Here is a 14078-nt window from a genome sequence, read left to right as displayed (position 1 = left end):
CATTTGGATTCTGTGACCTCCAGCAAGTGGATTTTAATTGGAGTGTGTGTATGACAGCATTGGGTCAGTCCAGATAATGCAGAATTCCACAGTCCTAAAGCCTCGCCCGGCCATGGGGCAACAAGAAATTCCTCCTTTGGGAATTCTGGCTCTGGTTCTTTTTGTCTCTTTTGACTTAACGCAAAAATACTAGGTTCTGTAGGTGCATGATTAAAAACATAGTGTCATCTAGTCATTTAGTTTAGGACATTCTTGATTGCATTGGTCAGGATTTCTTTCTTTAAGTTTCCTTCAATGATTCACTGAGCTTTCCTCCAGTGGAAGAAAAGGTCCTCTGTGATTATTCATAATTTCATAGTTTTTAGATTCCTCTTCAACTGAATATACTGGATATAATTATGGTTTCCTTTTATAGGATAAGTTAAAAATCACTCATTATACTGCAAGCTTTATATTTATCACTTCTAAAAAAAGACAGACCATATTATTTGTACAATTAAATCATCCAAAATGGTTTATTGTGCTTCCAGCAATATTTTGAATTATATCATCACAAAAGACTCATCATCTCTTGTCCAAAAATCTATTTATCATGTCATGATGTGAGATGTGGCCAAAACTATTCATTTTCCAGAATTTTGAAGGAATAAATTAAATTCAAATTATAGAATATGAATTGAATCTAAGGACAAACCAGGAATAATTATGTATAATTCCAAGGTGTTTTGTGTCTCATTAAAATTCACTTGAACTGAGTTCTCTTGTTAATACTGCACAAAAAGTTAATGCTATAAAAGCTTCAGGAAGGACCAAATTTTGTGTAACAGGTAGATAAAACAATACTTTGTTCCTCTATAGGCCTCCAATAATGAAAACAAGAAGCTGCAGACGTTCAAATAAAGGCAGAAAGGTCAAATTCTGGCAGACAATAAGGCATTTCATTAAACATAAGGGACTATGTTATTTTTCACGTCAGTATTCTAAGGACGGCTTAATGAGTGAATACGGATTTTTTTACTGCCCAGAAACATATGGGTCATGTTCTGTTCTCCCGAGAAAGACCCCAAGGCCACATCTATATCCGAGATATAGTAGAATGTGGCATATAATTGTGTGAATAGTTAATGCAAGCCAGAGCTAAGCAGCCACAGTTTGTATCCTATTTTTTGCCAATTTTCTAGTCTCAGTGAAATAAACATAAGTACTGTCCAACAAAGGCTGTATTATATCTACTTAGAAATCAGAGGTGATGTTTTTATGAGTGATTTTTCTCTTTTGAATATTCCTGGATTTATATTTTTCTCTCTCAAGTTGAGAGCAATTTCTCCACTGTTGACACAAAGCTACCAAAACATAAATGATGGAGATCACATAGGCTGATACGAATGCAGTGAACAGAGTTTGAGGCATAAACAAACCTTTTTCTTAGGAAGCTTCCATTTAGTCGACACACCACTGGCTCAACAGTGGTTAACGACTTCTAGCCAGTGGGAGAAGCTGAGGATATATTTGTCTTTTAACTGATTGTCTAATGATTCCCCCATATTATGGAGGGAAGAACATGGTTTCATAGCAAGATTTTTGTGGATATCTCATTGAATGTCTCTGATTAAAGCCAACCCGAGGCTTCATTTTAAGTCTACTTCAGCTTATCAATAGTTTAAAAAAATACTAGTAGAATCTGAGTGAAACTGACAGATTAATTGAACTCCGGGGAGCACAGAAATCCACCCACAATTGCACACATCTTGTTGCTATTCCTGTGCCAGCGACACAGCTGATAAGAATAAGAAATCTATGTGCTCCCTCTGTCCATGAATACTTTAATCACTGAAACTTAATAATTGCAGCATTATTCCTTTTCTCTGTAATTATTGGGGGATAGTTTTTATTTTAACATGAAAGTGATATGTTAGGAGTGAAAAAGAAGGGGTAAAATCAATAAAATTCACATGGAGCCACTTGCTTTAATTGTGTATGCTGTTTAAATCTGTTATGCTGAGACCTCAGTCATAAAAAAGAACAAGGAAACAGGTTTAAAGAAAAGAGCAGACTTATATCCATATAAAGAAAAAAATGCAACATACTGAATCTTCTAAATAAGCAAACAAAAATCAACAGGCCAACAGACAAAGGTAAAACATCACAGAACAAAGATGAATAGTTATTAGAACTATCTACTCCTTTCCTTACCCGCAAAGGCTATCTATGTTCAAGCTGGGTAGCAATATAATAACTCCACAAAACCAACTTAAAGTAACTCAGTTTCAGTATACCTAAAAAGGGACACACATGTTACTCTGGTAAATTGGAAAAAAACATCTTTTCAGGCTTAGGATGGAAAACCAAAAGTTACGTTTTTTATGATCTCCCCAGTTAATTTTGATTTTGCCTAAGATGTACCAGAGGCCACATAATAGGCACGTTTATTAATCAAGAGCAATAGTATGGGTCACGCAAATAGGATTTGCTAGCCACAGTTCCACATGCAGCAATGAAGGAGCTTATAGTTCTGTGCCATAAATTTTAACAACACCTAGATCTTCTGTTTTTTGCAATTACAATTTTTCTTTTTTAGAGTTACCTGGAGATTAACACTTATCACTTAAAGTATTTCCTTTTTTTAAAGACCTCACCACCTGGAGATCTTGACCTGAGCCAAAACCAACAGTCAGCCACCCAACCGACTGAGCCATCTAGGCACCCCTCACTTAAAATATCCCTATTAATTAATAAAGCTGGAAAATTAGAGCTCATCTATTCTAGTGGTTTTTAAACTTTTTCTTAGAAAAAGAACTGTTTCACTTAAGGAAAACACCTCAGATTTCACTAGCCAAAATAAACAAATGTGGAGTGGCTACAATGAAAAGAGAGCAATGGATGGTCTTTCCCATACCCCTCCAACTAGGACTTTCATTCCCTTGTCCTATTTTATGCGTTCAGTGCTGAAGAAAGAGTTAATATACACAGAGCTTGAAAACTATGGTGTTACCTATTTTCCTTATTTCACTCATAGGGAAGCAAAGATACAAAGGTATTCAATAGCTTGACCAGTTGGTCCATCTGTATAATGAGGGAGTTCAAACTATGCCCCTCCTGTCTTGACTTCCAAACCACGTCTTGCCCCTATCATCCCACTGTATTTCCCTCCCTTAGAATTAGGAAAACATTAACCCTAAAAATAAAATAAATTGTGGTTAATTTGGAATTCTCTTTTCCCTAAAAGTTGTTTCCTCTAAAGTGTGAAGTTTTCCTTCTATGGTTCACCAGTTCAAAGCTGCATGGATTGGGTTGAATATTTCCTAATTCTGTAGGGAGGAATCAATTTACATTGTCTACAAATGCATCCTTTAAAGAGTCCCAATGTAAACTTTAAATGTTGTAGGTCTTTGAAAGAAGAGTATAGGTTATGAGAACACGGGATGCTAATATGCAAACAGTTTTAGAGAGGAAAGACATCAGTAATCACAAGAAAATAGATTTTCAGTGTCACGAATTTCTTTTGGGGCAACATTACACAAACTGGCTAACCACAGTGTGTTACACATTGAGAATATTTCTTCCAGAATGTCCTTTAGGATTCTTTATGAAAAGGCACCACACTCCCTACCATGCCCCAGCAGCTACCACTTTTTTTTTTCACATATAAAATAAAGGGAAAGAAGAGAGGATTTATTATGTCTCTTCTAAGCCGTAGTATTTTATGATTCCATGAGAATAAGTATATAATATCACAGCTGAATGTGGCAAGGCACAGGGGATTATTTGATTAATATTTACATTTTTGAAGACTAGTATTTGAGAGCTGTTTTCACCCAGAAATGATCAGAATTTTATCTTAAAACATAGGATTTATTAATATTTTATATAGAATGAATAGATGAGCTGTTTTCTACGGCTCACTTATATATGAGGTTCTACTTTATTCATAAATTTAAATATTTTCACAAAATTAAACTTACCATTCACCTGCCATATGAATTGTGTCTACTTGATTTGACCAAAGACCTTCAAGAATGCCGTTCCTTTCCATTTCTTCCATACACAACCCCAAAATTGGTGGGAAAAAGAATGCCTTTTACATATTAAGATGGAAATTGCCTCTGCTTGATGCTGTTACTACCTCCCTTAGTTACATTTTCAATGACTTATCTGATAGTATTCTGTTTATTAGATAAGTTTAATGCAAAAATATTCTGACAAAGAACGATATCAATAAAAATTCACAACAAAATAATAATAGATAGTATTTTTTGAGAGCTTCCTTTGTGTCAAACTACATTTATCTCACTTGATCTTTAAAATGGTTTTATAGAGCTCATGATCATGGACAGACAGATAGGATGTGAACCTGGGAATATAACACTCCATCTCTCACGATCCATACCCCTATAGATCCCCTAATACTGAGAATGTACAGAATGAGTCTCACCTTAGACCAGTCGCCCATTCGCCACACATAGCATTTCGAGTAATCCTCACAGTCCTCAGCCTCCCTGGGTCTGGTGGAGAGGACGCATTTCTTTCTAGGGTTAGTACACCTCACAGTCCGATGACGTACACCTTTGCCACACTTGACCGAACACTAGAAGATAACACCAGAGTCTGGATGAGGTCGGGAATTAAGAGATATAGACCAATGGTTAAATTATGTTAAGTAGTATTTCTAATCATCTCTCATAAGCCTATCACTCACATAAAGACCATGTTAAAGAATAAAGAGAAGGAAAACACCCATTACACCCCAATACCAGGAGCCAGATGAAGCTTAGCGCAGTGTTGGAAGTAAATGAGTTTCAGGAACACAGGACCATTAATACACAGAGCAATATAACATAGGATTGTTGATGAAAGACAATATACGGTGGTCAAAATGTAAAATACTAAACTTGATTGACGTCACATATTTATATACAGTTATGTAAGAAAATTCAAAAATTTATTTTTGCTAAGATTTAGTCTGCTTTAGCCCCAAGAAATGCTTGTGAAAAATGAAAATGTTTTTAGAGTGTTATTTCTCACAGACTCCTCTTAAAGCAAAAACAGAGAAAATCTTAGCAAAAAGAAAATATTTCATTGCATAATTATATACCCCTAGAAATTATCATTCTAAATGGCTATATGCATTGCAAATATAATTCAGTTCAAAAATAGTTTAGTTCATTTCATAAATAATTGATGCCTGATTTAAGATGGTGACCTAACACATAAAGCACATATGTATATTACACCTATTTTTTCTAGGTGCAACTTAGCATCTCATTTTCATTTATGCTCCTTGTTATGGAATATGTATAAAGCTTCTCAGTTTTACAAAGATACACCTCACTGACTATCTGGGCACAGGGACCAAAATGGCATTGGGCAGGAGAAGGGAGAGGACAGAGAGAAGGGAAGGGATGAAAGATATGGCAAAACTTGAACATTCAATGAATAATTGTGTCTGAAAAAAGTCCAAAGCAAGATTTGCAGGTATACATTTAACAGTGATATAGCATACAAATAACCATGTGGACTCCAACAGTTGTGTTCCTGAAAATCTGAGCATGGAAGTAATGCTATTTTAAATATGATAAATTTTGCACAAATGAGTGATTGTCTCATTGGCTTATGTATGAACATGTTGGACTTTAAAGTGGACTACATGTGTAACTTGGCATTTTAATATTTATCTTTTAATTTTTTTTGCAACTGGAACTAACCCTGATCCCTAAAATCAATTTTTAAATTAAATAAAAACGAGAGAGAGATTTTTTAATTGGTAGACTGCATTGAGACATATTATTGCTCCCAGCTGGTGCCAAAAATCTGTATATAAATCTGTATAGGCCAGAAAGGACTGGCATGATATATTCAGAGCACTAAATGAGAAAAATATGCAGCAAGAATACTATACCCAGCTAGGCTGTCATTGAAAATAGAAGGAGAGATAAAAAGCTTCCAGGACAAACAAAAACTAAAGGAATATGCAAACACAAAACCAGCCCTACAAGAAATATTGAAAGGGGTCCTCTAAGCAAAGAGAGAGCCTAAAAGCAACATAGACCGAAAGGAACACAGACAATATACAGTAACAGTCACCTTACAGGCAATACAATGGCACTAAATTCATATCTTTCAATAGTTACCCTGAATGTAAATGGGCTAGGTGCCCCAATCAAAAGACACAGGGTATCAGATTGGTTAAAAAAAACAAGACCCATCAATATGCTGTCTGCAAGAGACTCATTTTAGACCCAAAGACACCCCCAGATTGAAAGTGAGGGGGTGGAAAACCATTTACCATGCTAATGGACACCAAAAGAAAGCTGGGGTGACAATCCTTATATCAGACAAAGTAGATTTTAAACCAAAGACTATAATAAGAGATGAGGAGGACACTATATCATATTTAAGGGGTCTATCCAACAAGAAGATCTAAAATTGTAAATATCTCTGCCCCTAACATGGGAACAGCCAATTATACAAGCCAATTAATAATAAAAGCAAAGAAACACATCGATAACTTTAGTGGAGGGGACTTTAACAACCCCCTCACTGAAATGGACAGATCATCTAAGCAAAAGATCAACAAGGAAATAAAGACTTTAAATGACACAATGGACAAGATGGACTTCACAGATATATTCAGAACATTCCAACCCAAAGCAATGGAATACACATTCTTCTCTCGTGCCCATGGAACATTCTCCAGAATAGATCACATCCTAGGTCACAAATCAGGTCTCAACCGGTACCAAAAGACGGGATCATTCCCTGCCTATTTTCAGACCACAATGCTTTGAAACTAGAACTCAATCACAAGAGGAAAGTCGGAAAGAACTCAAATACATGGAAGCTAAAGAGCATCCTACTGAAGAATGAATGGGTCAACCAGGAAATTAAAGAAGAATTTAAAAAATTCATGGAAACCAATGAAAATGAAAACACAACTGTTCAAAAGCTTTGGGATGCAGCAAAGGCAGTCCTAAGAGGCAAGTATATAGCAATACAAGCCTTTCTCAAGAAACAAGAAAGGTCTCAAATACACAACCTAACCCTACACCTAAAGGAGCTGGAGAAAGAACAGCAAATAAAGCCTAAACCCAGCAGGAGAAGAGAAATAATAAAGATCAGAGCAGAAATCAGTGAAATAGAAACTAAAAGAATAGTAGAACAGATCAATGAAACTAGGAGCTGGTTCTTTGAAAGAATTAACAAGATTGATAAACCCCTGCCCAGACTTATCAAAAAGAGAAGAGAAATGACCCAAATCAACAAAATCATGAATGAAAGAGGAGAGATCACAACCAACACCAAAGAAATACAAACAATTATAAGAACATATTATGAGCAACTCTATGCCAGCAAAGTAGATAACCTGGAAGAATTGGATGCATTCCTAGGGATGTATCAACTACCAAAACTGAACCAGGAAGAAATAGAAAACCTGAACAGACCTATAACCACTAAGGAAATTGAAGCAGTCATCAAAAATCTCCCAACAAACAAAAGCCCAGGGCCAGATGGCTTCCCAGGGGAATTCTACCATACATTTCAAGAAGAATTGATACCTATTCTTCTGAAACTGTTCCAAAAAATAGAAATGGAAGGAAAACTTCCAAACTCATTTGATGAGGCCAGCATTACCTTGATCCCCAAACCAGACAAAGACCCCATCAAAAAGGAGAATTACAGACCAATATCCTTGATGAACATGGATGCAAAAATTCTCACCAAAATACTAGCCAATAGGATCCAACAGTACATTAAAAAGATTATTCACCATGACCAAGTGGGATTTATCCCTGGGTTGCAAGGTTGGTTCAACATCCACAAATCAATCAATGCAATACATTAATAAAAGAAAGAACAAAAACCATATGATCCTCTCAATAGATGCAGAAAAAACATTTCACAAAGTACAACATCCTTTCTTGATCAAAACTCTTCAGAGTATAGGGATAGAGGGTACATACTTCAATATCATAAAAGCCATCTATGAAAAACCCACAGCAAATATCATTCTCAGATAACTTAGAGTTTTCCCCCTAAGGTCAGGAATGCAGCAGGGATGTCCACTATCACCACTGCTATTCAACATAGTATTAGAAGTCCTAGCCACAGCAATCAGACAACAAAAAGAAATCAAAGGCACCCGAATTGGCAAAGAAGAAGTCAAATCTCACCGTTTGCAGATGATATGATACTTTATGGGGAAAACCCAAAAGACTCCACCCCAAAACTGCTAGAACTCATATAGGAATTCAGTCAAGTGGCAGGATATAAAATCAATGCACAGAAATCAGTGGCATTGCTATACACCAACAACAGGACAGAAGAAAGAGAAATTGAGGAGTCGATCCCATTTACAATTGCACCCAAAACCATAAGATACCTAGGAATAAATCTAACCAAAGAGACAAAGGATCTGTACTCAGAAAATTATAAAATACTCATGAAAGAAATTGAGGAAGATACAAAGAAATGGAAAAACATTCCATGCTCATGGATTGGAAGAACAAATATTATGAAGATGTCAATGCTACCTAGAGCAATCTACACATTCAATGCAATCCCCATCAAAATACCATCCACTTTTTTCAAAGAGATGGAATAATCCTAAAATTTGTATGGAACCAGAAAAGACCCCGAATAGCCAGAGGAATGTTGAAAAAGGAAAGCAAAGCTGGTGGCATCACAATTCTGGACTTCCAACTCTATTACAAAGCTGTCATCATCAAGACAGTATGGTACTGGCACAAAAACAGACACATCGATCAATGGAACAGAATAGAGAGCCCAGAAATGGACCCTTAACTCTATGGTCAACTCATATTGGACAAAGCAGGAAAGAATGTCCAATGGAAAAAAGATAGTCTCTTCAACAAATGGTGTTGGGAAAACTAGACAGCCATATGCAGAAGAATGAAACTGGACCATTTCCTTACACCACACACAAAAATAGACTCAAAATGGTTGAAAGACCTAAATGTGAGACAGGAGTCCATCAAAATCCTAAAGGAGAACACAGGCAGCAACCTCTTCGACCTCAGCTGCAGCAACTTCTTCCTAGAAACATCACCAAAGGCAAGGGAAGCAAGGGCAAAAATGAACTATTGGGACTTCATCAAGATAAAAAGCTTTTGCACAGCAAAGGAAACAGTCAACAAAACCAAAAGACAACCGACAGAACGGGAGAAGATATTTGCAAATGACATATCAGATAAAGGGCTAGTATCCAAAATCTATAAAGAACTTCTCAAACTCAACACCCAAAGAACAAAGAATCCAATCAAGAAATGGGCAGAAGACATGAACAGACATTTTTCCAATGATATCCAAATGGCCAAGAGACACATGAAAAAGTGCTCAACATCGCTCGGCATCAGGGAAATCCAAATCAAAACCTCAATGAGATACCACTTCACACCAGTCAGAATGGTTAAATTAACAAGTCAGGAAATGACAGATGTTGGCGGGGTGCGGAGAAAGGGGCACCCTCCTATACTGTTGGTGGGAATGCAAGCTGGTGCAACCACTATGGAGAACAGTATGGAGGTTCCTCAAAAAGTTGAAAATAGGGCGCCTGGGTGGCTCAGTTGGTTAAGCGACTGCTTTCGGCTCAGGTCATGATCCTGGAGACCTGGGATCGAGTCCCACATCGGGCTCATCATTTTATTAACCTTCTTGGATTGGTGACTAAATATAAACAATATCCTAAATAAGAAATAATAAAAACAGAGTCCTTGCTTACAGGAGATGATTGTTAAATGTTTATGTCCTTTCTCCTTTCCCTTTTAAATGTTCAGGAATAGATGGTGAATCAAATGCGTATTAACATTAATGTCCACTAAAGGGTATACTAATGGTATATAAATGAAAAAGCAGCATTCTAAAATGTACATATAATATGTTCTTATATTACAATATTGACTGGGATGAAGTGTAAATAACTATTTTCCTGTTTGTAAAATTATATGTAATGAGTATATTCCTTTTATTTATTTTTATTTATTTTTTTAATAAAGATCTGATGTATTTACTTGAGAAAGTGAGAGAGAGCTCAGAGGGAGAGGGAGAAGCAGACTCCTTGCCGAGCAGGGAGCCCAATGCGGGACTTGATCCCAGGACCCCGGGATCATGACCTGAGCTGAAGGCAGACGCTGCACCGACTGAGCCACCCAGGCACCCCATATATTCCTTTTATTATCAGAAAAATGAAGAGATGGTATTGACACTGCTGTGCACAGAGATTCTGAATGTGACAGCTCATGACTTCACACAAGCTGAGAGTCAGAGGAGAACAAGGACATGGAAAGGGGCGGGGGTGTGCAGTGTACCTCAGACCACACTCCTGCCTCCCACACGGTCATGCAGTCCTGGCCCTCACAGCGCTGGGCAGAGGCAGGCTTGGGCCCGGCGCAGTCCCTCTCCCGGGCTCTGGTCAGAGTCCCGTTGCTCAGTTGTTGGGTACAAGCCACTTGTCTGCTCTGCATCCCTTTTCCACAAGTTCGTGAACAGGGGGTCCATTCTGTCATCATCCATCTAAAAGTAAAGCAAGAACCACTGAAATCAAAAGATATCAACCCATTGTGTGTTTTGACATGTCTGGAGTTAAGAATTGTTGCACAGTGACTTTTACCCTTTTTTTATATATAGTTTTGTCTAAAACACCTCTCCTTTCTATCATTTTGAGTTCTCTGTATTTCTAATGTCTGTCTTAGAATCTGAAAGACTGAGATTCTGTCCACGCCATACTACATGCTTTGCCTGTTACTGCTTATCACACTGGCCACACTGAGATACCCAATAAGTACGTAACTGCTAACATACATGAGTTATTCCTATTCTTTGTGTTTTAAATCTTCACAATTAACTCCATGTGTTGAGTGCTACAACTATCACAGCCTTTTACAGAAAGGGAAACCAAGGTAAGGGGAGATTTAGCAACTCACCAAGGGTCACAAGGTTGTAGAGTCAGCAATTGAAATGAGGCTGTAGATGATCTCACCATGAGACAAACACAGATATGAGCAAGGTAACAGAGCCCTGTCACTGAGGATACCCTCTTTTTTTTTTTTTTTAAAGATTTTATTTATTTATTTGAGATAGAGAGAATGAGAGAGACAGAGAGCACATGAGAGGGGGGAGGGTCAGAGGGAGAAGCAGACTCCCCGCTGAGCAGGGAGCCCGACGCAGGACTCGATCCAGGGACTCCAGGATCATGACCTGAGCCGAAGGCAGTCGCCCAACCAACTGAGCCACCCAGGCGCCCACTGAGGATACCCTCTTATGTGGGGGAAGCAATCGTTAGTACATCAACAATGGCCTGCCACAAGATTCTGTGTCTGGGCCACATCCTCCGGATAAAGCTACGTGGACTTCTTTAGGCTGGCTTCTATGTGGTTGCCATGTAATCCCAGACACTGGAGGTGTGGACTCAGAGGGCTAAACACGAAGTGACCTCATTTTAGAGGTCCTCAAGAACTCCAAATCTTTTTCTTGGATTTCACCGATTCAGTGATTCTGCCAATACATAGGCATTTTAACACCTAGATGGACATTCTTTTCTCAAACAATCATCAGGGCAGTGATACATATCTCTGGCACTTCCATTTCCAATGAGTTGGGATATAGCCTAAGGACCACTAATTTAAACACCTCCCCAAATTTATTTCAGGAAGAACCAAGGCTTGTGCCAGAAAAGTGATTCATGAAATTTGTATGATTCTTGTCAGTAAGACCTTCTCTGCATTTCCCATTATTAGGTCAACCCTATAGGGGGATCTAAGCCCACCCCAAACTACCTGCACAATCCAATTTCAGCACAGTGCAGGGCAGTGAGAAGTCCCGAGCTTAATTTTGGGTTCCTTACTAATTGCGCACATTCTTGAAACAATACTCATAGCTGTTAAGTTTCCATTTTGTCATTTGTAGAAGTGTTTATTATTATACTGTCTGACATACAATAGGGACTCAGTATATAGTATATACTCTATATATGACAGTATATTTATAAGTAATTTATACTTACTCATTTCTCTAGCTTCATCTCTCATTTGTTTGGAAAAAAAACATATGCTCAGCTTGCTCCTCAAACACTTTCTATTTTCACCATATTGTACCTGTTTATGGAGCATCCACTGCCTGGATCCTTGACAGCCAGCTCCAAGTCCCTTCCTCCTAACAGGGCTTCTCCATCCAACCCACAAGGATTGTGCTCTCCTTTGCCCTCTGGTACCTGGCTTGTGGCACTCAACAGCATTTGTTAGATATTCCCTAGGGAAGTGGAAGGGTTCACACCCTCCCTACAAAATTTGCCCTTCTTTTCCTGATTAGTATATAAACTCCTTTTTTTAAATTTTATCATGTTATGTTAATTACCATACATTACATCATTAGTTTTTGATGTAGTGTTCCATGAAAACTCTTTAAAGGCAGAGATCAATGTCTTATTCTTCTTTGCATTCATAACACATTGCATACAATAACTTGTCATTAAACATTTCTCAGATTAAACATCTACAGCCTCATTTCAAAACATGTCTGTTTTACAGAAATAGCATCAATTCTTCCAAATTTACTTAAGCCCAAATGCTCCTGGCAGTGATCCAAAGTTTGGAAAGTCACATCTAATGCAATCTAGTTTTCTCATCTGTACAATGGTTTAATTCAAAATGATTCCATGCTTCTATTTCTGAAAAGGGAAAAAAAAAAAAAATCCTGGTAATATTTGCATTCCAGTACTGCCTCTAACAAAGTTCTTGTCTGCTGGTCTATCAAGTATGATGCAGATCTACCATTTTGCTTGGGAGTCCCCTAGTGGATTTTTCCTAAAGTATTTATCTTCTAAATTTATTTAGTTTCTGATTCATCTTTCTACATGAGGATACACAGGTTATAAGCACAATTTAAACCCATTTTTGTACCTTTCCCTTTCCCTCCTATTATGGAACCAAGAAGACACAACCAAAAAGAAAAGTATTTGGGACTTCATCAAGATAAAAACCTTCTGCACAGCAAAGGAAACAGTCAACAAAACAAAGAGGCAACCCACAGAATGGGAGAAGATATTTGCAAATGACACTACAGACAAAGGGCTGATTTCCAAGATCTATAAAGAACTTCTCAAACTCAACACCCCAAAAAACAAACAATCAAGTCAAAAAATGGGCAGAAGACATGAACAGACACTTCTCCAAAGAAGACATACAAATGGCTAACAGACACATGAAAAAATGTTCATCATCATTAGCCATCAAGGAAATTCAAATCAAAACCACATTGAGATACCACCTTACACCAGTTAGAATGGCAAAAATTGACAGGGCAAGAAACAACAAATGTTGGAGAGGTTGTGGAGAAAGGGGAGCCCTCTTACACTGTTGGTGGGAATGCAAGTTGGTACAGCCACTTTGGAAAACAGTGTGGAGGTGCCTCAAGAAATTAAAAATAGAGCTACCCTATGACCCAGCAATTGCACTACTGGGTATTTACCCCAAAGACACAGATGTAGTGAAAAGAAGGGCCATATGCACCCCAATGTTCATAGCAGCAATGTCCGCAATAGCCAAACTGTGGAAAGAGCCGAGATGCCCTTCGACAGATGAGTGGATAAAGAAGATGTGGTCCATATATACAATGGAATATTACTTATCCATCAGAAAGGATGAATCCCCAACTTTTACATCAACATGGATGGGACTGGAGGAGATAATGCTAAGTGAAATAAGTCAAGCAGAGAAAGTCAATTATCATATGGTTTCACTTATTTGTGGAACATAAGGAATAGCATGGAGGGCATTAGGAGAAGGAAGGGAAAAATGAAGGGTGGGAAACTGGAGGGGGAGACGAACCATGAGAGACTGGACTCTGAGAAACAAACTGAGGGCTTTAGAGGGGAGGGGGCAGAGTGGGGATGGGTTAGCCTGGTGATGGGTATTAAGGAGGGCACGTATTGCATGGAGCATGGGTGTTATACAAAAACAATGAATCATGGAACACTACATCAAAAACTAATGATGTACTGTATGGTGACTAACATAACATAATAAAATAAAATAAAATAAAATAAAATAAAATAAAATAAAATAAAA

At 37.8% G+C, this 14078-nt stretch overlaps 1 protein-coding gene across 1 annotated transcript in view; it reads right to left on the bottom strand.

Moving 5' to 3' along the window:
• Nucleotides 1-14078, bottom strand: part of ADAMTS19 (ADAM metallopeptidase with thrombospondin type 1 motif 19) — a 253350-nt gene that overhangs the window by 18302 nt on the left and 220970 nt on the right. Inside the window, exons 20-21 of the mRNA XM_035014047.1 lie at nt 10323-10527; nt 4433-4585 (exon numbers count right to left, since the gene is read on the bottom strand). Of these exons, the coding sequence (XP_034869938.1) occupies nt 4433-4585; nt 10323-10527 (358 nt within the window). The remainder of the gene's footprint in view (nt 1-4432; nt 4586-10322; nt 10528-14078) is intronic.

The sequence above is a fragment of the Mirounga leonina genome, unplaced genomic scaffold (genome assembly GCF_011800145.1).
Source record: "Mirounga leonina isolate KUSES-001 unplaced genomic scaffold, KU_Mleo_1.0 Mir_168, whole genome shotgun sequence".
Classification (NCBI taxonomy): domain Eukaryota; kingdom Metazoa; phylum Chordata; class Mammalia; order Carnivora; family Phocidae; genus Mirounga; species Mirounga leonina.
The sequence above is the reverse complement of the archived record's forward strand: the minus strand, read 5'-3'. Positions and strand labels throughout refer to the sequence as shown.